This window comes from Jaculus jaculus, chromosome 11, assembly GCF_020740685.1.
Source record: "Jaculus jaculus isolate mJacJac1 chromosome 11, mJacJac1.mat.Y.cur, whole genome shotgun sequence".
NCBI classification, from domain to species: Eukaryota; Metazoa; Chordata; class Mammalia; order Rodentia; family Dipodidae; genus Jaculus; species Jaculus jaculus.
In genome coordinates this window covers 5200057-5223945 of record NC_059112.1, presented here as the reverse complement: position 1 = coordinate 5223945, position 23889 = coordinate 5200057, and the positions used below count along the sequence as shown (strand labels likewise).

The 23889-nt window shown below is 40.6% G+C and overlaps 1 protein-coding gene across 4 annotated transcripts in view; it reads left to right on the top strand.

Annotated features, from left to right (window-relative positions):
• Ythdc1 (YTH domain containing 1) overlaps window positions 1-23485 on the top strand; it is a 29175-nt gene extending 5690 nt beyond the window's left edge. The window contains exons 2-17 of one of the 4 annotated variants that reach the window (XM_045161509.1): window positions 3814-3915; window positions 4464-4792; window positions 4889-5294; window positions 8072-8161; window positions 8583-8636; window positions 9210-9304; window positions 10412-10520; window positions 10605-10722; window positions 12132-12216; window positions 14228-14394; window positions 16847-16929; window positions 18012-18048; window positions 18145-18184; window positions 18287-18349; window positions 19936-20070; window positions 22551-23485. In XM_045161509.1, the coding sequence (XP_045017444.1) occupies window positions 3814-3915; window positions 4464-4792; window positions 4889-5294; window positions 8072-8161; window positions 8583-8636; window positions 9210-9304; window positions 10412-10520; window positions 10605-10722; window positions 12132-12216; window positions 14228-14394; window positions 16847-16929; window positions 18012-18048; window positions 18145-18184; window positions 18287-18349; window positions 19936-20070; window positions 22551-22775 (2138 nt within the window). In that variant the 3' untranslated portion in view covers window positions 22776-23485. Of the gene's footprint in view, window positions 1-3813; window positions 3916-4463; window positions 4793-4888; window positions 5295-8071; window positions 8162-8582; window positions 8637-9209; window positions 9305-10411; window positions 10521-10604; window positions 10723-12131; window positions 12217-14227; window positions 14395-16846; window positions 16930-18011; window positions 18049-18120; window positions 18185-18286; window positions 18350-19935; window positions 20071-22550 lie in introns of all 4 variants that reach the window. The other 3 variants (XM_045161508.1, XM_045161511.1, XM_045161510.1) reach the window with 3 other exon arrangements.
• The last annotated feature ends 404 nt before the right edge of the window (window positions 23486-23889 follow it).

Here is a 23889-nt window from a genome sequence, read left to right as displayed (position 1 = left end):
GCCTTGAGTTCAAGGCGATCCTCCTATCTCTGCCTCCAGAGTGCTGGGATCAAAGGCATGCACCATTATGCCTGGCATAAAAAAGTTTTTAAGTCTACAGTTTTCCTTGTCGGCATCCAAGGAAAAAATGTGAAGTGCTTTAAAAATTAGTATTCTTCTAGTACATGAATGGTGTTTATAGAGCTTTTCTTAACCTGGCATTCTTTTTACTGTTAGTACTTCCTTAGGATGCAGTACTATGAAATTGCTATTAATTATTAATTGCATGAATTATATATGTGTGTATACATACATAGACACAAATTTGTAAAAATGTGACAGGACTTCGTGACCCTTTTGGCCTCATTATGTGACCACGTGTATATAAATACGTGTCAGACATCTTGGTAAGAAATCATAAGTTTATTTTTTAAAAAATATTTTTACTTTGCAAGTTGTTGAGACTATGGGTGCGCCAGGGCCTCTGGTTACTGCAGTCAAACCCCAGATGCACATGCCACTTTGTGCATCTAGATTTATGTGGGTATTGGACCTTGAAAGCAAGCGCCTTTAGCTGCTGAACCATCTCTCCAGGCCCTTAACTTTATTTTAAATCAGTTCATGGCATACATATAATTAGAGATGGTAAATTTGTACAGTAGTGAGGTGGATGGGCTTACTTTTATATAAAAACGTTAATATTGGCCTAGAATTTCATACAGAATGTTGATCGTATTCAGTGGTGTTTGGAGTTGGTCAATATCTTGACTTTATAATTGTCAGTTCCAAGAAATCCACATAAATAGGTGGTATGAAGGCAGATTTAACGTTCAGGGCTACTTCTGATTTTAGTTTAGGGCTATAATCCATGTCATAATTTTTTATGAAATTCAAGTCAGCAACTCAAATCGGCAGTTTTTAAAAATCAAATGGTACCTGATGCAATCCAAAAATACACTAATGCGATATTTTTATTTTGAGGGATGATTAGGAACATATTAGAAGTCTTTAAAACCTTTGAGCAGAAAGCATTGAATACGGGGTAAGAACACTGCAGTTCACATGGCATACAAGGTGCTCAGATGGTGCTTGTATCCTGAGGGCGTTCTCAGAGCACATGAATGTTAAAGAAGCCTTGGTAGAGAATATCAAGAATGCTCAGTTTAAGACTGGAGAGGTAGATGGCTTAGTTGTTAAGGTGCTTATCTGTGAAGCCTGAGGACCCAGGTTTGATTCCCCAGTACCCGCTTAAGACAGACAGATGCACAAGGTGGTGCATGAGTCTGGAGTTCGTTTGTAGTGGTTGGAGGCCCTGGCACACCCTCTCTGTCTCTCTTTCCCTCTCTCTGTGAAATAAAATATTATTATTTATTTTTTAAGAATGCTCAGTTTCAGGACATAGTGATGGAAAACTCTAAGGTAAAGAAAGTTACCCTAGCATTCACAGATTCATTCTTTCTTTCTTTCTTTCTTTCTCCCCCCCCCCCTCTTTCTTTCTTTCTTTCTTTTTTGGTTTTTTGGTTTTTTGAAGTAGAGTCTCACTCTGGGCCAGGCTGACCTGGAATTAACTATGTAGTCTCAGGGCGGCCTCGAACTCTGGACAATCCTCCTACCTCTGCCTCCCGAGTGCTGGGATTAAAGGCGTGCACCATACAGATTATTTCTTAAAAAGAATTATTTTCCCCCGAAAATGCCAGTGATGACTGCAGTCTAGTGGTAGTAGCTTTTATGAGTATGAAAATGTTTCAAATCTGAAAAAAATGTTCTGTTTCTGTATAGTTAATTAATCCATACTAAGTTATAAAAGGACAGGTGTACAAAATACATTTTTTAAAAAATATATTTTATTATTTTTGAGAGAGTGGGCGTGTCAGGGCCTCCAGCCACTGCAGATGAACTCCAGGTGCATGTGCCCCCTTGTACATCTGGTTTATGTGGGTTCTGGGGAATCAAACCTGGGATCCTTTGGCTTTGCAGGCAAACTTAACTGCTAAGCCCTCCCTCCAGTCCCCATACAGTTCTTTTTTGTGACCAATGAAGTCTGGAGGAATCAGCTTAAGTTCATCTCTAGTATTTTAAACTGCTTCATCATTGAAGGCAAGTTTTTGATTTCTACTTTCATTTATTTATTTGCAAGCAGAGAGAATATGAATGAGAATGAGAGGGAATGCGTGCACCAGGACTTTGGCCACTGCAAACGAACTCCAGATTCATGTGCTACTTTGTGCATCTGGCTTTATGTGGTTACCTGGGAACCAAACCTGGGCTGTCAGGCCTTCAGAGCAAGTGCTTTTTAACTGCTGAGCCATTTTTCCAGACCAGTCTTTTTGGTTTCTAAAAACATACACTTGCAGTTAAAATGCTCAGAACTAAAGCTTCCTCATAGAAATAAGGAAGTACATGTCTCCTCTGAACTTAGGTCAGGCTTTTATAGTTGCAGGATTCTGCCTGGTCCTTTGTTTGGGTTTACATATGTAAAGTCCTAACAACCACCAAGTAAGAGACTATAGACTGTCCACCATGAAGCTGCTGTGAAGGAGAGACTGTAATTATTACTGAGCGTGTCACTGTAGATGTAATATGTTTTCTTGGCAAGTTACACCTTTAAAGTCTGTACTAGCAGGTGCTTTTGAACGTATAACACTGTGTGGGGGGGTCTTCCTTTGGGTTTTGTATTGCTGTGTAGTCCAGGCTAGCCTGGAACTTCCATAACCCCTTGACTTAGCCTTAGTAGCTTTCCTTTTAATTATTTTGATAACAATTTCAGAGAGATAAGAACAGTACAAAAGATTTTTGTGGGCTAGTCTACAGCACTCACCGTTCTGCAGATGTTTCCATTGGTCATCATATTTGTGTTTGTCCCTTCTATATGTCTGTCTTCACAGTATATGTATCTGGATATGTGCTTACAGGCATGAAGCATCCTTGCCCCTGGACACTTAGTTCTTTTATTTCACCCATGTACTGTCACAATCACAAAATTAACACTGGCACACTATACAAGCTTTTCTCTTTTTTTTTTTTTTTTTTTTCTGGTTTTTCGAGGTAGGGTCTCACTCTAGCCCACGCTGACCTGGAATTCACTATGGAGTCTCAGGGTGGCCTCGAACTCACGGTGATCCTCCTACCTCTGCCTCCCGAGTGCTGTGATTAAAGGTGTGCGCCACCACACCCTGCAGCTTTTCTCCTTTTAAAAAATATTTATTTATTTATTTATTAGAGACAGAGAGAATGAATGAATGGGTACACCAGGGCCTCTAGCCACTCGCAGACGAACTCCAGACACATGCACCACTATGTGTATTTGGCTTACATGGAGCCTGGAGAATTGAGCCTGGGTCTTTAGGCATTACAGGCAAGCAAGCACCTTAACTGCTAAGTCATCTCTCCAGCCCACAAACCTTGTTTTTGATTTCCCCAGTTATATCTCAGATAGGACTGTATATAGTCACATCTCTGGTTTCTTTTCATGTGGGCTAGTTTAGTTTGTTCGGTGTGTCCCTTGTTAACATGGGTTGGTCTAATGCATATTCATGTGTGGAAATCACTGCATTTTGGAAATGAGCATCACAGAAGTAGTGCTGTGTTCTCAGTGTGTCATGCCAGGGGGTTCGTGGTGGTGATTGGTCCCTGAGCTGGTTATACCATCTTTTCATAGCTTATGTGGGTGCTCTCCAGCCAGGCAGAGAACTCTGCTGTTCCATGGGCAGAATCCTGTGCCTGGGTCCTGAAAGAACTTCCCTGAGGTGGTGGTCACACACGCTTTGTCAGCAGTTGGAGAGGCAGGCCTTGTGATACTGATTTCTTCCCTGTTGAATTTTAAATTTGTTTCAGATGGAGAACTCAATGTCTTAGATGACATTTTGACTGAAGTACCAGAGCAGGATGATGAACTGTATAATCCAGAGAGTGAACAAGATAAAAGTGAGAAGAAGGGTAAGAGATCAGTGTACACAGAGGGTATTCAAGGTCATAATAAAATTTCTGTGCTTTTATACTCATTCTTTGGTAATTGCCGTCAAAAGCCCATATCATATATATAACAGACAGACCGACCCCCTTATCAATCTTCTTTATGTTTAAGATCTCTTAAGTGTATGAGTTTAATTTATTTTTATTTATTTATTTGACAGAGAATTGGGGAGGTGGGGGAGAGAGAGAGAGGAGAGAGTGGGTGTGCCAGGGCCTCCAGCCACTGTCGATGAATTCCAGACCCTTGCACCCCCATGTGCATCTGGCTAATGTGGGTCCATGGGAATCAAACCTGGGTCCTTTGGCTTTGTAGGTAAACGCTTTAAGCCATCTCTTCCAGCCCAAGTGTATGAGTTTAGTCACATGGTTGGGAAATGTTTACTTTAAAGTAATTTTGGGTAAAGATGTTTAGAAGACACTTTAAAGAAATAAAGTTTTCTTTTTTTCTCTTGCTGGTGCATATTACCTGTAAAATTTTGAAATCAATTTTTTTATGTCTTTACATTTTAAAGGATCAAAAAGAAAAAGTGACCGAATGGAATCTACTGACAGCAAACGACAAAAGCCTTCTGTTCATTCAAGACAGTTAATTTCTAAGCCTCTGAGCTCATCTGTTAGTAATAATAAAAGAATAGTCAGTACAAAAGGAAAATCAGTCACAGAATATAAAAATGAAGAATATCAAAGATCTGAAAGAAATAAGCGTCTCGACACTGATGGTAAAACCCGCCTGTCAAGCAGTGCCTCCAGAGAAGCCTACAAGGGCCAGCCTGAAAGAGCTGGCCTGCGGAAAAGGGATCCTGAAAGAAGGGCCAAGTCTTCTACGCCTGATGGTTCTGAGGTAGTACATGTTATTGCAGATAATAAAAGAAAACTCTTGTTGACATCTTGACCTTGTCTGTTATGACTGCTGATTCCCTTTTTCTTTAAACATCAGAGAATTGGGCTTGAAGTTGATAGACGGGCAAGTCGATCCAGCCAGTCTTCGAAGGAAGAGGTGAACTCTGAGGAGTATGGCTCAGACCGTGACACTGGAAGCAGTGGTTCCTCTGATCAGGGTGGCAACACCGAAAACGAGGAGGAAGGGGCGGAGGAGGACGTGGAGGAAGATGAAGAGGTAGAAGATGCAGAAGATGAAGAGGTGGATGAAGATGCAGAGGAGGAGGAGGAAGAGGACGACGACGAGGATGAGGAGGAAGAGGAAGAATATGAGCAGGATGAGAGAGACCAAAAGGAGGAGGGGAACGATTATGACACTCGAAGTGAGGCCAGTGACTCGGGCTCGGACTCTGTGTCCTTCACAGATGGATCAGTCAGGTCTGGTTCAGGCACCGATGGATCAGGTAGAGCCGTCTTATGTTCTCCTTCTCATTTTAAAGGACTTGATTGGTCTTAGAGGGGAATAGGGAGTGAATTATCTTGTGATCATAATTAATGATGTAGCAGAATATTAATTCATTTGAAAATTTTGTACAAGATTTAATTTTTTTTCTTTTTTTTATTTGAGAGCAACAGACACACACAGAGAGAGAGAGAGAGAGAATGGGCACACCAGGGCCTCCAGCCACTGCGCTTCCCCTTGTGCATCTGGCTTACGTGGGTCCTGGGGAATCAAGCCTTGAACTGGGGTACTTAGGCTTCATAGGCAAGCACTCAATCACTAAGCCATCTCTCCAGCCCAAGACTTAAAAATTTTTAGTGAAGTTATTTCCTAAGTATAAATTGATTTTTTTTACAGGTATAATTGTTTATATGGAATTATTTTAGATCTTAATTGCGAAGGATCTTAACATTATCATTGATAACAGCTTATTTACGTACATATGGATCAAAGTAAGGAACCTTTCTATTGGGTATCACAGCATGGTAGAATGCCTCTGAACTTCCATCATGTGGTGGCAGAACAAAAGCTTCTTATTTATTTGAGAGAGGGAAAGAGGCAGAATGAGAAAGAATAGGCACGCCAGGGCTTCCAGCCACTGCAAATGAACTCCCGATTCATGTGCCACCTTGTGCATCTGGCTAACGTGGGTCCTGGGGAATCAAACCGGGGTCCTTAGGCTTCACAAGCAAGCGCTTAACTGCTAAGCTATCTCTGCAGCCCCCTCTTTTGTTTTTTTTTTGAGGTTGGGTCTCTCTATCCCTGGCTGACCTGGAACTCACCATGTAGTCTCAGGCTGGTCTTGAACTCACAGCAGTCCTTCTACCTTGGCTTCCCAAGTTGTCCTGGGATTAAAGGTGTGTTCCACCATGCCCGGCTTCTTGTCAGGTTTTTAAAAATAATATATATGGGTTTTTTTTTTTTTTTTTTTTTTTTTTTTTTTTTTTTGAGGTAGGGTCTCACTCTGGTCCAGGCTGACCTGGAATTAACTCTGTAGTCTCAGGGTGGCCTTGAACTCACGGCGATCCTCCTACCTCTGCCTCCCGAGTGCTGGGATTAAAGGCGTGCGCCACCATGCCCGGCTTATATATGTTTTTTTTTTTAATGACAACTTCCATAATTATAGAAAATAAACCATGATAATTCCTCCCCCCCCCACTTTTCCCATTTGCAGCTCTATTCTCTATCATATCCCTTCCCCCTCTCAATTAGTCTCTTATTTTGATGTCATCCTCTTTTCCTCCCATTATGAGGGTCTTGTGTAAGTAGTGCCAGGTAATGTGTGGTATAGATATCCAGGCCATTTTGTGTCTGGAAGAGTAGTACATTGTAAGGAGTCATACCCTTCCTTTGGTTCTTCCATTTTTTTCCACCACCTCTTCCACAGTAGACCCTAGGCCTTGGAAGGTCTGAGAGATGTCTCAGTGCTGAGCACTCCTCTCTCACTTCTCAGCACTGTGGTGCCCTCTGCGTCATCCCAAGGTTACTACCACCTGACTCTGTGGACTGCCATTAAGATTTTAGTGATACCCCCCCCCCTTTTTTTAATGCCTGGTGTGGTGGTGCTTACCTTTATTTCCAGCACTCGGGAGGCAAAGGTAGGAGGGTCGCCACAAGTTAGAGGCCACCCTGAGACTACATAATGAATTCCAGGTCTGCCTGAGCTAGAGTAAAACCATACCTCAAAAAACAAAACAAAAAAAACAAAGATTTTAGTGGTAGCTGGATGTGGTGGTTCACAACTTAATTCTAGCACTCAGAAAAGCAGAGGTAGGAGGATCACCATGAGTTTGAGGCCAGCCTGGGACTGTGGAGTGAATTCCAGGTCAGCTTGAGCTAAAGTTAAACCCTACCTTGAAAAGCAAAATAAATAAACCACAAAAAGACTTTAAATGATAAAATGTAATTTGAAGTAGAAGTGCTGGGCTGTAATCCCAGACTGGGGGCTAGGTGGGGCTGAGATAGGGGTACTGCTGAGAGGGGGTCAGCAGAGTGCTCCAGAGCTCCAGCTCAGCCTAGGCTGGAATGAGATCCTGCATTGAAAATACAAGAAATCCACGGAGGAAAGACAGATGTAAGTCTTGGCTTCAGGAAGGAAGCTCGAGAGAGAGGGAGAGACGGAGTGTGTGGGGGGTTGTTTTTTTCCCCCAGGTGGGAAGCTTTGAGTTCTCAGACATCTTAGGAATGAGAAGACACAAACAGTGGGAGTTAGGACCGATTCCTGCTGGCATAGAAGGGACTGTAGTATAACGTTTTTCCTAAAAACAGGGTTTCATATAGCCCTAGTTGGTTCTAAGGCAGTTAAGTAAATACCTGGTTTTTCTGTAGCTGCTATGCGTTTTATTTATTTGTATTTATTTATTTATTTATTTGACAGAGAAAGAGGGGAAGAGAGAGGGAAAGAATGGGTGCACCAGGGCCTCCAGCCACTGCAAATGAACTCTGCCTACCTGCTTGGTGTCTGGCTAATTGGGTCCTGGGGAATTAAACCTGGGTCCTTTGGCTTTGCAGGCAAATGCCTTAACTGTTAAGCCATCCCTCCAGCCCCTCTACGTGTTTTTATTGCTTGAAATTGGTGAGAGAAAGAGTGTTCTTGTTTTGAAGTTTTTAAAATGGGTCACTTGAAAATTGAATGAGAAGAGAAAGAATCATTTAAAAGCTACATTAAAAGCTAGTTACAGAAGGCTACATTCCTATTTACTAATTTCTTCCTAAATTGTGGTGCCTTGCTTATCTTAGATGAGAAAAAGAAGGAACGGAAACGAGCTCGAGGTATATCACCAATAGTCTTTGATCGTAGTGGAAGCTCTGCGTCGGAGTCCTATGCAGGTAATTACAGCTATCTTCTCTGCTGCAGACAGTGAGTGGAGGCTGTAGTTAGTGTGAATGCGTTGATGTCCGTCAGTACTGGTTTTTGGCATGTTCAGTGTAACAATTCTAGAGGAAATCTAAGCTTTTTCTTATTTTAATCCTGTTCTGTTATTGCTTAAGTGGAATTTTCAATTCTCACGTTTTTTTCTTGGAAGATGATGATTCAGTGACTGGTTTTCTGAGTGGGAAACTGTTCAAAAATTCAAACAACCCAAAAAGCAAAACACTCGTACACATCGAGAAGTATTTTTTTGTGTGTGTGGGTGCGCCAGGAAGAATAATTTGTCTTGAATGAGAATTTTATGTGACAAGACTGTAGAAATTTTGTCGTATCTCTATTAAAGCGCAATCTGAACAAATGTACTTTGGCTAAATACAGGTTCAGAAAAGAAGCATGAGAAATTATCATCTTCCGTTCGTGCTGTCCGAAAAGGTATCATTTAAATTTGAAATTGTTTTCATTGCATGCTCCATAAAGCCATTATTTTGCCTTGTAGGTTCTCCATTCATAGTTGGTTTTAATATGGTAATGTTCCAATATATATCTGATCCTTACATGGAGAGCCTTGTGCTCTATATGTTTTATATTGCATAGCCTTCAGAACGATGGATATTTCAGTATATTTTAGTTTGGGGACCTAGTGATATGTGTGTACATATATTTTACAACATATATTGAGTCTCTTATCAACCTTTAAGTGCATCTTACAAGAGTATGAAGTTTAAAGTCATGTTCTTAAAATCCAGATCTGATGTATTGGAACATCACTGACTAGGCTTATGTTCTTTCTTGCAAGAGGTTGATTGTCTGCTTAGTTTTGCTTTATTTCATGTCCTGGCTCAGCTTTCTAGGTTGAATGGGTGACTGCTGAGTTTTTTAAAGTTCAACTGGGTTGTGGAGGGCTAATTTTAGTACTGTTCTTAGCCCTTTGTGTGATTGTGTGATTAATTAATGGTAATGTGGTTAATTGGTTTGGATTTCTTTCTTTGTCTCTTTTTTTTCCAGATCAAACCAGTAAACTCAAGTACGTTCTTCAGGATGCAAGGTTTTTCCTCATAAAGAGTAACAACCACGAGAATGTGTCTCTGGCCAAAGCAAAGGTATCAGCATCAATTCCGTTGACACTGTCCTCATCCTCTCTGAGTGGAAGGGGAGACTGTGTGGTCTCTGTTAGCCCAAGGGGACTGTGATTTTTTTTTAAATGCCACCCATTTCCCCTTAGGAATTGGTTTGCAGAGTCAGGAAACAAGTAATTCCAGTTACACTAGCTATTAGGCTGCTTGTTGTTCTTAGCATTAGTTAAGTCACATTTTCAACTGATTATCAGAAGTTAAAACCAAACTTTGTTTTTAAATTTATTTACGAGACAAGAGAGAATGGACATGCCAGAGTCTGTAGCCTTTGCAAATGAGCTCTGAATGCATGTGTCACTTTTGCAGCTGGCTTTATGTGGGTATTAGGGAATAAGACCCCAGTTGTTAGGCTTTGCAGGCCTTAGCTACTAAACCACCTCTCCAGCCCCCAAACTGAATTTTGGGGAGTGAGAGGGTGTGGTTGAGGAAGGGTCTTGCTCTAGCCCAGGCTGACTTGGAATTTACTATGAACGCAGGATGGCCTTGCACTCATAGCATTCCTCCCTGCCTCTGTGCTGAGTGTTGGGATTATGTAGTCCACCACACCTGCCTAGTAAAACCAAACATTTTTCTAACCGTATTTCAGTCAGTATTAGCATGTGTTTCTAATGTAGGTAAATGGCTGCCTGTAAAACTTCATAAACAGAAAGTCACAGTAACTGAGCAGCCCAGCTAGTTGTGTTCTGTTCTTGAGCTGAAGTGGCCAGAGGCCGAAGCCAGAAAGCAGTGACATGCATGAGATGACGAGGTGATAGCATGCCACATTTTACGTGAGCTTTAACAACAAAACCAAACTCTTTTTGCACCTAATAAGACCTTTCTTTATCAGAGCTTTCTTTTTGGTTTTTCAAGGTAGGTTCTCACTTTAGTCTCAGGGTGGCCTTGAACTCATGGCAGTCCTCCTACCTCTGCCTCTCAAGTGCTGGAATTAAAAGTGTGTACCACCACGCCCAGCTATCAGAGCTTTCTTGAATTTCAAACACAAGCACATGAAAATCAGTAGCTTTTGCCCTTCTGAGCACAGTCGTGGATTATCAGTCATTTTAATTTGTGATCTTTGTGTTGTTTGTATAGGGCGTGTGGTCCACACTGCCTGTGAATGAGAAGAAATTAAACCTTGCATTCAGATCTGCCAGGAGTGTGATTCTGATATTCTCTGTCAGGGAGAGTGGGAAATTTCAAGGTAAGAATAAAAATAATTGGAATACACAAAATATTAGTTGTATCAGCAACTACATATTATGTTATGGTATTATGAATCTCTTAGGGTTTGCAAGACTTTCGTCGGAATCACATCATGGAGGATCTCCTATACACTGGGTGCTTCCAGCGGGAATGAGTGCTAAGATGCTCGGAGGTGTCTTTAAAATTGACTGGATTTGCAGGTAACTTGTGCACACTAGAGAACGATGACTGTTTTACATGGACTGTTAGTTGAGAATGTTAATGTTCTACAGTGATTTAATTTTTCTTATTGATCACCCTCTCCCCAAGGTAGGGTCTCACTCTAGCCCAGGCTGACCTGGAATTCACTCTGTAGTCTCTGGCTGGCCTCAAACTCAGAGTGATTCTCCTACATATGCCTCCCAAGGGCTGGGGCTAAAGGTGTGTGCCACCATACCCAGCCACTCTTTTTGATTTTTACTATTTATTTTTTGTTATAGTAATGGTAGCCCCCTTCTCATAATGATGTGGTTCCATGAATTTGAGCAGGGTTAAAAATAAAAGCCAGCATGTTTAATATTTCACTGCCTTCATATATTCAAGTGTGGGATGATAAATACTGTTTTATTTATGTGCATTTCAGGTACTAGAATGATTGAGAACTGTAACAGTGTAGGATAGTTGAGTGGTGTGGTGTGGTTTGGTGAGAGCATTTTTTTCCCTTATGGCTCTTGCTTAAAGCCAGGTTGTGTTTAAGTTTTAATAGGCAATACTCTTAATTATAGGGCATGATCAACACAGATACATCATGGAACTTTCTGTGTTATGTGGTTAAACCATTCAGTACCATGATTGGGCCACATTATCGTATTGTAGTGGATGAGCGAGGACACGCTCGTGTGAGAATGCAGCCTTGGATTAAGGACAAGGGACACTTCTCTGTACATTTGATGGTTAACCACCAGGTTAAAGTTAACAATGTTGGTTGGTTGATTAACAAGTCCAATGTTTCAGTCCCCAGAAACGGGGTTTACTACTACATAAACATCAGTACAGTATATGGAGATGTCCTTGTAGCAAATTGAAGAACTCAGTCTTAAAGTTGGGGATAGAGAGAATTGAAACCCTGATTTCTCAAGCATTCTACCTATACATGGCCCCTAACTTACTATATTATGATGACTCAACTGTTTCTGACTTTTATCACTATGTCAAAGTGATAGATGGGTATTCAGTAGAAATTGTACCTCAGATTTTTAATGCTTTCCCAGACCAGTGGTAGGAACTATTTTGCAATGCTGGCTCAGGACATGGCTTTCTCCCAGCCACATGGCCAGGAGTGTAAACACCCATATGCTGTGTGGTGCTGACTTGGTGAGCTCTGGTGAATGCATTCTCAGCTTGCCTTGGGTTAATGGTGATTTGCCCCAGTGTACAGAGAAGCATGTGCTTAGCTGTTTTGGAGAAAGATCTAGTCATTGTGTATAGGCATTACAGCCTACCAGTGTGAATGATTCTTTTTAAGTCTCAGTCACCTTGAAATCACACTTAAACATTTACTTTACTGTTAAGTAGTTTACCATCCCAGAGGATTCTGCAGAAGAATGTAACCTCTGTGCTTTGCATTTAGGCGTGAATTGCCCTTCACTAAGTCAGCTCATCTCACCAATCCTTGGAATGAACATAAGCCAGTAAAGATTGGACGTGATGGACAGGTTTGTGTAATATTTAAACCTACATCTAATCAACTTTCAGAGATATCACAGGGTTTTTAAGAACCATTTCTGAAAGATAGGAAAAATTATTGGAGAGACTGGAAATTTTGATTACTATAATACTAACCAGTTAAGATATTAACTAATGTAGAAACAGGTCTCTATTATATGGTACTTTTGTTAAAACTAAAGAAAAAAAATGAGTGACCCAATTTTTAGTGGCTTTTATACTATCTATCTATTATTTGACAGAAAAACGGGGGTTGGGGGTTGGGGAGAGAATGGTCATGCCAGGGCCTCCAGCCACTGCTAATGAACTCTAGATGTGTGTTCCCCCTTGTGCATCTGGCTAACGTGGGTCCTGGGGAATTGAACCTGGGTCCTTTGGCTTTGTAAGCAAACACCTTAATTGCTAAGCCCAGCTTTTATATTATCATTGAAAATGCACTTAGAATTGATATTTAACATCTTTGCTGAAATTTTCAGAATAAAAGCTTGCTTGCTGAAAATACCAGACACAAGGAGAGATGGCTTAGCGGTTAAGCGCTTGCCTGTGAAGCCTAAAGACCCCGGTTCGAGGCTCGATTCCCCAGGTCCCACGTTAGCCAGATGCACAAGGGGGCGCACGTGTCTGGAGTTTGTTTGCAGAGGCTGGAAGCCCTGGCGCGCCCATTCTCTCTCTCTCCCTCTATCTGTCTTTCTCTCTGTGTCTGTCGCTCTCAAATAAAAAAAAAAAAAAATGAATAACAACAAAAAACACAGATTTAAAGCCTGCAATTAAAATTGAAAGTATGTTGTGATTTCAAAGAAATCCAAACTTTATTTATTTATTTATTTGAGAGAGGGGGGCTGAAAGAGAGAAAATGGGCGTGTCAGGATCTCTAAATGCAGTGGAGCCCTAGACAGGGCACTCCTCCATGCATCCTGCTTGGGTGGGCACTGGAAATTGAGCCGAGGTCCTTAGGCTTGGCAGGCAAGCACCTTCAGCGCTGAGCCATCTGTCCAGCACAGAACTCAAACTTGTGATGCTCACGGTGCCCATTTAGAGCCAAGCGTGACAGCACTCATACTCCTCGTGAGTCATGTAAGGGCAGTCATGTCCCTCGTGAGTGAAAGCGTTGGTAATTGAAAGTGACAACTTTCAGAAGTTCATAGGTCATTCTAGCCTATAATATGCCCTATAATAAATATAACCTAATGTTTCAGTTCACAGTCATCAAACATACTCTTCCATTGCTGTGTTAAGGTTGATGACTATTGAAGTCTTGTATTTTGCACAATTAAATGGTTCTTTGATGACTAGAACAGGATGATAAGATTTTAACCATGGCACCTGTGTATATTTGACAGTGGAAAGCCTACATTTTTTGGTTTCTACAGCACAAATACATGGTGTACTTTCTTGAGTCCTCCTTAAACAGTAGCGTATTTGCCACAGGTAGGGTAGGACTCCTTACAGTGCAGACACCGGATGGCCCGGGCACGCACGACCTGCCAGTGCCTGGCACTGCTACACAGGACACCGAAATTACAGAGAGGCTACTTGAGAAGGGCGAGGGAGAGCGGATGGAGAGAGGGTTTGTGAAGCGGAAAGTGGGCAAGGGAGGAAATCATCATGGTCTGTTTTCTGTAATTGTAGAAGTTGTCAGTTAAAATTTTGATAAATGCTGAGGAATTGAATTTCGCCTGAGCAGCTTTATAAAGTAAATGTCTTCAAATGCTGAGCAGTCTCTCCAGCTCCATGAAGCATGTTTGAAGGGTGTAGAACTACAAAACTCACAATTTTATCCTTGGAAGGAAGTTTTCCTGGGCACTTTTTTTTTTAAAGATGAGAATTTTTTTCTTTTTTAACAATTTTATTTTCATTCATTTATTTATTTGAGAGAGAGAGAGAGAATGGGCATGCCAGGGCCTCTAGCCACTGCAACACTTCATTTTTGTACATAAGGAAAATACAAATCTTTTGATAGGATTCTTCTTTGTTTGATAAGTTACTGCCTTCCTATTCCAGGAAATTGAACTTGAATGTGGAACCCAGCTTTGTCTTCTGTTTCCCCCTGATGAAAGTATTGACTTGTATCAGGTCATTCATAAAATGCGTCACAAGAGAAGAATGCATTCTCAGCCCCGATCAAGAGGACGCCCATCCCGCCGAGAGCCAGTCCGGGATGTGGGAAGGTTAGAAACGTTCTTTGGACTGATAATAGGCACGTGTATCAGGATAACATGATCGCGGAATGTGATTCGTCAAGTGTGTCCTGCGGTAAAGAAGAAAGAGAAAATCCTCAAATCAAGCTGCATGGACTAGTTTGTGGCTTCATTGAGGATTTCACATGGTCACCTTGTCTCGGTCATTTTTCAAGAGGAAAATGGGGATCTTTCCTTATGCAGAAAAAGTTATTTGCTAATGAGTGATGCCAGTTTATGTAAGATAGTGCTCTGATCACAGTGTATGAGCGAAAGAGGTAGGCGATCTGTGGCTAAGAGCAGGATAGAAAAGAGGAGGAATTATTTGCAAAAGTTGTTAATATTTTGTAAAAAGCCTTTTCTTTCAGGTGTGTCCTGGATAAGCCTTGTCAGATATGGGACTTTTATAAAGGATCACTAATCTTTTTTCAGAAGATGACGCCTCATTTAGAGGATAAAAATGTTTTATAAGTTAATTTTGATATTCAAGAGGAGCATTATTGGGACTGTGTCACATTTTGTCACCGTGATGTGTTATCCCCATTGCCACATATTCTCTCTAACATGTGCACAGTGAATTCACACATCAGCTGAGCTTCTGAAAACAATAGGTTCTTTGCAAAGGGGATCAAGTGGCCCTGGGAGACCCGGCAACAAACCAGAGGAGGGTGTTGCTGTGTTTGCTCACAGCTCTCCCGATGCTGCCAGTACCTGTGGACTTTTTTTTAGAGGATCGCCATGGTTATTGATCACTACTTTATGAACTAAACCGCATTTTCCAGGAAAAGGGGGTTTAACTTGTTACAGAATTGGAGAGAAGTCTTTGAAAAGAACTGATTTAAGCCCTTCTATCCAACACCTTTCCCTGTGTAGATTTGCATACAGCTAATTCTAAAATATTCTGCTAAAGACTATTGGATGTGTGGTTGATGGGATGAAACCTTTGGTTACGTTTCCTTTTGCTGGAAACTTACCTGTGGTAGGTACAGATAATCAATCCACCAAGAGTCCCATTCATTCCTTTGACCTTAAAGAAAGGACACGCGTAGGTAGGAGGAAACCTGGCAGAGCCCTTACTTTTGGCTTAAAAGGACTGCTCACCAAGATGCCTTTTGAAGTTTTAAGCTAAGAGGTTTCCAGTGCAATGCAGTGTATGCAAGTGAAGTTTTTCCTCAGTTTTGCAATGGACTGCAAACTATACTTATTACACCACTCCACCTTCTCTCAAGCCTGCCAGGGCCTCCATTTGTAGATGTGGCTTTCAGCTTAAAGTCAGTAGTTGGACTGCTATATGAACTGTTACTTTCATGTTTTATACCGGTCGTAAATGCACTCCCCAAACTACAAGAAAGCGGTATGTTTTATGTTTTAAACCAGCTTTTAATTTTCTTAGTATTATTTATTGTAGATGCAACTGTTTTTATTCTGTTGTTGGCGGGGCTTTGGGGTCGATGGGTTTGACTTTGCAGCTTGACTTGTGTTGAGTTCAGTGAACGAGATCAGTACTCGTAACAGCTGAAGAGCCACCAATGCCAGGTTATGTAGTTGATGGGAGAATAAGGGTGAAAGAAGATGCTTAATTCTAAATACTTGGGATTGTTTTTATTTTGTTTAGCTCTATTAAATGCTAAGTAAATTGAAGTGTGCTTGATGATGTAATGATGTTAGCCATCAAGATTTGAAAGACAATAGAGATCAGACCTGCACAAAGTACAACAGCACCTTCTCAGGTTATACTTTGAACTAGTTTTATGAACTCTGTTAAAATCACGCCTGCCAGTTATAAAAGCCATTTTATTACAAGGCATTGTCTGGAAAAGTATTCCCTTAATTCCTTAATGTTATCAAGTATAGAAAGAACAAATGTTATTAACAAATAAGTTTTTCAAAATAATAAGATTTAAAAACTGTTGCATAGCTCTTACTAAATATCAAACTTTGTGTGACCATATGAAAAAGATGTGCAAAGCAGAGGAAAAAATCTTGAAGGTCTTAATTTTATTTAGACTTGATTTAAAATGATAGTACCAATGGATTTTAGAGTTACCTGTTGTGTAATGTTTACATGATTTCTTCATTCCCTTTTTGCCTGAATGGTGAATTTTTTGAGAAATTGTTAAACTGGAAATATGCATTAGTTTAAGGATACTCATTTACTTTTGTTGAGACTAGTACACGTGGTTTACATGTTTCAGTATATCTTTGAGGTCTCACATAGTATGAAGTTTGAGAGAATGCCTGCTTCCCACAGTACAGTTAGGGTTGATTTATAGGAGTTGATTTGAAGAATGAAGTTTAAGAATTTAAAGATGAATTACTCAGCAAAACGAATGGTAATGAAGGAAGCACATGCTTTTCTTTGTACTTACCTCTAGAAACTCTTGCTTTGCTGTCTTCTCTCAGCAGTCTCTGGTTTAATTTCTAATGTGTCTAATTTGTGTAGGCGTCGACCAGAAGATTATGATATTCATAACAGCAGAAAGAAACCAAGGATTGACTATACCCCTGAGTTTCACCAAAGACCAGGTTAATATTTTATAATCCTGCAGATTATTTGACTTAAAATTATTCAAACAACAACAAGAAAAAACTTCTTATAGTCTGATAGGGTTAAAAGTGAAAAATGTAGGACATGACTACTTGAATGTTTCTTGGATGATGGTTAATAGTTGTGACAGTAACCTTCCCCAGCTAGTTTAGGCCATGTAATCTCAAGAAGTCATTACCTAGTACCTGAAACCACTGACGTTGCAAAAATGAAAGTTCATCTGCTCATGTCCTTAAGAATAGGGAAGCAATGATCTTAAACTGTTCCCTGTGACACTGTGTGTTCCATGTGTTATGTAGGAGCATTAACTAGAAACTGAAAACTGATCGTGTAGAGCAATGGAAGTATTTGGTCAATGCAGCACTTCAGTTAGTCTGTTACTGGAACCTCAAACCAACATGCAGAACCAAGGGGACATATTCACAACCCCAGCCAGTGATAAACTTCAGCTGGGGCTGTTCTGTACGTGACCAGCAAGTGGCTCAATATAAACCTTATCTAAAAAAGAAGGTGGCTTCACTACAGCAGATGTTTCCCCAAGTCATGTGGCCACTCTGATCCTTCCACACTAGTTTGCTGGATCCTTTCTAAAAGAAGCAAGGGCAAAGGTGGATATTTCTTAGGACTGTGGTTCTTTGATTTAAGATGTTCATTTTTGCAACTTTTGCGATTTTATTTCCCTTTTGTTTGGGTTGGCATGTTATAAAATTCAGCTGTGGCTTACTTAGTGAGGCCTGCATATGTATTCTCCAGATGAGAGGCAGGCAGTTCTTGGAAGGAGAGTCCCTTCTCTGGTGCAGAATGAAGAACTTGCCTAATGTAGCAAGATTTGGATTATGAACTCATGAGACACATGAAAATCTCTATTTGAATAGTTTACAGTTGTTTGCTGTTGTCATTTAGATCTAGAATATCTTGTTATGCAAGAAGAGAACTTGAAATATTATCACTTTAAGTACATATTTCATGGGAAGAGTTGAAACAAGTGGTAAGGAAGGTATTATTATAATGCCATAATAAAAATAAGTTTGATTTACTGAAATGCTTGATGTTTGGACAGGGTATTTAAAGGACCCTCGATACCAGGAAGTTGACAGGTAAGTTGGGCTCGCTCTTGCTTAGCTTTGAATTGCATTCTTGGAACTAGTTTATGAATTACCTGAATTTAGTTTCACAAATCTTATTCCCAACAGACGATTTTCAGGAGTTCGCCGAGATGTGTTTTTAAATGGGGTAAGCATTAAATTTTATATATTCCCTGTAGATAAAACCAGGGTCTGATTTGTTTTATGGATCTGGAATGTCTATTATTGACATGATCGTTTTTCATTCTAGTCCTACAATGACTATGTGAGGGAATTTCATAACATGGGACCACCACCTCCTTGGCAAGGAATGGTTTGTATTATTCTATTTACAATCAACTTCATTTTGCATTTTGTAATTTTAAAAAATATTTCATTTTTATTTATTTACTTATTTGACAGAGAAGGTGGGGGGAGAGAGTGAGAGAGAGAAAGAGTGCGCCAGGGCCTCCTGCCACTGCAAACAAACTCCAGACATGTGCACCCCCTTGTACATCTGGCTAATGTGGGTCATGGGGAATTGAACCTAGGTTCTTTGGCAAACGCCTTAACTGCTAAGCCATCCCTCCAGCCTGCATTTTATAATGTTTAAAGTCTATCTGTAGTGCAGGGACGAAGTCTAAGCTATTAGGAGACATACAGTGCAGGTTCTTGGTGATAATAGCACACTGTTCATTGATGCTGATGGTACTGGGTGGCTGATGTGTGTGTGATCATGGCTAGTGGAAGCTTCTCTGTTGGTCATGTAGTTAAATCTTCATCATCCCTGAGGTTTTAATTTCTTTGAAGAAAGTTGGGTATTTAAATATATATATTTTTAATTTGTGTGTACCTAATATATGTGGGTGTGCTTCGGATGGGTGCCCATCTGGTTTATGTGTGTGGCTGGGAAATTGGACCTGGGCAACAAGCTTTGGGAGAAGGTACTTTTTACTTGTTGAGCTGACTCCTCTACTCTTTGACATCCTTTTTAAAGGATATTTTATTTAGAATGTTCAGGATGCCTGAAAGCATAAATTCCCCCCAAATAAAACTGTTTCTTGTTTGAATCATTTTATTTTAAATTCCTGTTACATGGCCTCTTTGCCTAACTTTGTTTCAGTTAAACAGGTCCACACTACAATACATAAATTGGGGAAAATTCCCTCTTGAGTCCGTGAAAGTGAAATAAACTTCTTTGGTGAACATGACACCAATCTTTGCTGTGCCCCTTCCTTTGCTGTGCTGGCATGGCAGAGCCCATCAGCTGCTGCACTTAGGTCTGGGCAGTGTTAACCCACCTAGAGCCACGTGCTTGCTGCTGAACCCCGACGGTGTCCCTCTGGTCCCCTTTAGCAGTGATCTCCCATAGATCTGCTGAATTAAGTGACAGGCAGAAGTGCTTTGCTTTAGTGAGCACCATGTATTAAAATTTGAATGATGAGAGCAGGAAAGGATCAACATGTTAGTTAGATCTCACAACATGTATAATTATGAATTATCTGTCTCTTTCTGCCTCTTTCCCTCTCTTTTGGTGTCTCTCAAATAAATATTTTTAAAAATGGTCCAGAGAGATGCATTAGCAGTTTTGATGCTTCCCTGTGAAGCCTCAGCAGTGAGGTTTGATTCCCCTGTACCCACATAAGCCAGATGCACAAGGTGGCTCGTGTGTGTGGAGCTCGTTTGCAGTGGCTGCAAACTCCATTCTCTCTGTGTACCTCTTTCTTTCAACTATGTTTTTAAAAATGTTTATTGCACAGTTTGTTTTCAGCAAACATAAAATATTTTAAGGAACTTAAATACTGTTAAGTAATGCATAAAGACTGATTGGATTTCGTGGTGGGGGTGCTGGAGTTCTAAGAATGGCTTGTCTACAAGGATAGTTGATAGATTTTTATGGAAGTGAATTTCCTTTTGTAGCCTCCTTATCCGGGAATGGAGCAACCTCCACATCATCCTTACTACCAGCATCACGCGCCGCCGCCTCAAGCACATCCCCCTTACTCAGGACACCATCCCGTTGCGCATGAAGCAAGATACAGAGATAAGCGTGTAGTAAGTGCACAGGAGGGAGGTGGAGGGTCGAGTGCGGGCACAGTGGCTTGTCTCAGTGACGCCGTTTGTGTTGTCACAGCACACTGGTGTGCTCATTCTCAAATTCGCATAAAAGGGGGCTGGTGACTCCCTCTTGGACGATTTAATAGACTTTCAGTAATCAGTCACAAGCTCTAAAGTTGCAGCTGAGATAGATGTTCTTTCTGCACTGAAATCTTAACTGTAGTTATGTAACTAATGTTGGTAGTAATAGTTATATTCTTTTTTTATAGCTTAACTCTGGTTTTAGAGGATAGATTGGTATGCGTTAAGCTAGTTAATGAATTTTATTTTATTTTTTTAGCATAGTGACAGATTTTTAACAGATATGTTTCTAATCTTATTTTTGACTTTTTGTTAATGAGGTGCTTCACCTTCTTTTACAAAGTTCAGTTCTTAAACAAAACTTGCAAACCAGTGCCCAGACACTAAAAAATGAAGAGTAATTGGTTTTTAACAGAATGAATGAAAGTCTACTTTTGAGGACCTTGGGTTTTCATGCTGGGGCTGTTTGTCCATTAAATAATATTTTTCTCTAATTTTTTTTTTAAGTTTTGTTTATTTATTTGAGAAAGAGGTAAGGAGAGAGAAGAGAGAATGGACACATTAGGGCTTTCAGCTCTACAAATGAACTCCAGATGCGTCCCCTTGTGCATCTGGCTTACGTGGGTCCTGGGGAGTTGAACCTGGGTCCTTTGACTTTGCAGGCAAACGCCTTAACTGCTAAGCCACGTCTCCAGCCCTAGTAACTTTTTTAAATGGACATTTTTGTTTGATAATTGTTGGAAGCAAGGTCCCATCTGCATGTAAGTTTGGTGGCTTGGATTGGAGCATGTAGAAGTTCTTTTCTCCTTTTCTCTCATACGTAGGTGAACAGTGTACACATTGCAGAGTTGGTCAGAGCGGCAAATTCTTAAGGTGTCTTTGGATATTTTATGTCTCTTTATTCCTATAAAGTAATAGCCCCAGAAGTAGAATCAGATTACAGCCTTTACCATTCCAGAAAGCAGTATGATGTTGGGATGTGAAAGTGACAGCTTGTGTTCTGTGCCAGAGCCAAATAGAGAACCTGTTGAGCACTTAGTTGCTTTGATTGTGGTGAAGTCTTTACTTAACACTTTTAACAGTGTTAAATATGAGCCATGTAGAGAAATGGTAGCATGCATTTTGGGAATAGATATTTAGTCCAGGATTTTTTTATTGGCAGTGTACTAGTTCTTCCTATTCATTTCTGTTTTTTTTTTTTAAGTTTGTTTTTATTTATTTGAGAGTGACAGAGAGGAGAGAGAGAGAATGGGCACACCAGGGCTTCCAGCCACTGCAAACGAACTCCAGACGCATGTGCCCCCTTGTGCATCTGGCTAACGTGGGTCCTGGGGAATTGAGCCTCGAACCGGGGTCCTTAGGCTTCACAGGCAAGCACTTAACCGCTAAGCCCTCTCTCCAGCCCCCATTTCTGTTTTATAGACCCTTATGTAGTAATTCATTGGCTAATAGGTAAGCTCCATGCTCATCAAACACATTTATGTGTGAAAGTTAGGGTGGAATTGTTTTGAACCCTTTGTTTTTATACATTCAAAACTGACTTTTTTTTAAGTTTTTTATTTGATAGAGGAGAGAGAGAGAGAATGGGCACCCCAGAGCTTCCCAACTCTGCAAACAAACTTCAGGTGCATGTGCCATTTTGTGCATCTGGTTTTTTACTTGAGTCCTGGGGTATTGAACCTGGCCCTGTAGGCCTTGCAACCAAGTACCTTTAACTGCTGAGCCATCTCCCAATCCCCTAAGCCGACTTTTGATAGAAGACATCAGTAAGAAAAGGCCTGGGGATTAAGTAGAAAGTTCCAGCTAGAACAAAGGCCAGGTTGAAAGTATCCTTGGGTAAGCCTTCTGTCCTTTCATGCTCACCACCCCTCCTGTCCCCAGCATGCCCATCTGTGCTGTTAGCTGTGGGATGGATCTCAGTTCTCAAATAACTTCTTTCAAGCACTCTCATGTGATTAGTAGCTTAGATTACAAGACTGCTTAGAGTTCCTGGTTTCACATGTTTTGTAGAATTGAAGGAAAAAAGTGTTGTATGAAAGCCACTTTTGATGCTGACCTTACCTTGATTGATGGTGTGCAGATTGTAGAGTGGTAGCTGTTGACAGTCATGACCATGACCGTGTCAAGTCCATGAACTTGATCCTAAATTTTACTAAAGGAATGAGATGGAAAAAAACATTCACGTAGAGTAGGAAACTGTGGGAAGAGGCTGCATAATCTGTCAATGTCTACTTAGCAAGCCATCAGACTTGATCCTTTTTCTTAATCAGTCTCAGGGTTATGTTTTGTGACTACATAATTGCAAGTCTCGATTTCTTCATCTCTACCAGACAACTCAAGACTCAAATCCCAAACAAATATCTGGTATGCCTAACCCATTTCCTTCACTTTCCCAGCACGATTATGACATGAGGGTGGATGATTTCCTGCGCCGCACGCAAGCTGTGGTCAGTGGTCGGAGAAGTAGACCCCGTGAAAGAGATCGGGAGCGAGAGCGAGACCGTCCAAGAGATAACAGAAGAGACAGAGAGCGAGACAGAGGTCGTGACCGGGAACGAGAGAGAGAGAGAATATGTGATCGGGACAGAGACCGAGGGGAGAGAGGTCGATACCGAAGATAATGCGCTTTTGGAAGCACTGATGGAAGAGAAAAAAATATTGTATTTTTTTGTGTGTGTTTACAAGTAGTAAATTTATTTTCAGCTGTCTACTTAAAGTTCATTGTGTAGAAAGATTTATTATCATCTTGTTTTCCAAGCATGCAGTATAATAACTGGAAAATTCAAATCTGCCAAAAATGCACAGTTGACAGTTGAGTTGACACTTAAATGGGGCAGAATGGATCAGTCCAAGAATGTAGATATTGGTTTATTTTCCATAAATGTTCATCTTAGAGTTATTTTTTTCTTTCGGATCTTGATGAGGAATTGCCATGGAATTTTGGTTTGCTGTTTCCCCATGTCGTTGCACATGGTTCAGTAAAGCGATGCTGCTGTCTGGTCCGCAGATGTTGAGGGGATGGCTTCACCGTGGCAGTGTGTGTAGCAGCCTCCTGGTTCTTTTTCCCCCTTTCTTTAAAACTTGCAAAGTCATTATTTTTTAGTCTTCAATGATGAGAGCAATATTAGGAAGACCTTGCTGTCTAATTTTTAGTCTTTTTAAATGAGAAGTCCTATGTTCAGTAGCGTGGTTGATGCTGTTGTTAGCCTTCCTGTAAACTGCACATCAGCTTGGAATGTTCAACTACGTGTGGGCAGGCAGCAGAAGAGATTCCTCCATCCTACGTTGCTACTGTTTTGTATAAAATAAATTGGTAAAGATTGACACTTAACCTGTTGTATTTCCTTTTTGTCTGGTTACCAGTTATATGACATCTGTAAATATAAAAGAACCCTTTCTCTACAGTAAAGCCTCAAGAGAAATGTTAGCATTGATTACATCTGTTAATATTTTGTGGTCTACATTGGCCATAGGATTATTTTCTTATGTTTTCTGTTCTACCACCAAACTGCTTTGTAGAATTTGCTTTCTCCTTATATTTAACTTTCTTAAAATTCTCTATTGATTTTTTGCTCCGTCTTGTAATAAATACGTCACAAAGAACACACAACCAAAAGTTAGTGAAAGAATTTTTTGCACCTTAATATCTTAAGTTGAACCTAAAATTTGCACCAAACCACTGGCACGTTTGGCCATCTTGTTAGGAGCCCCACTTGCAGTGTGTACCACAGGCGG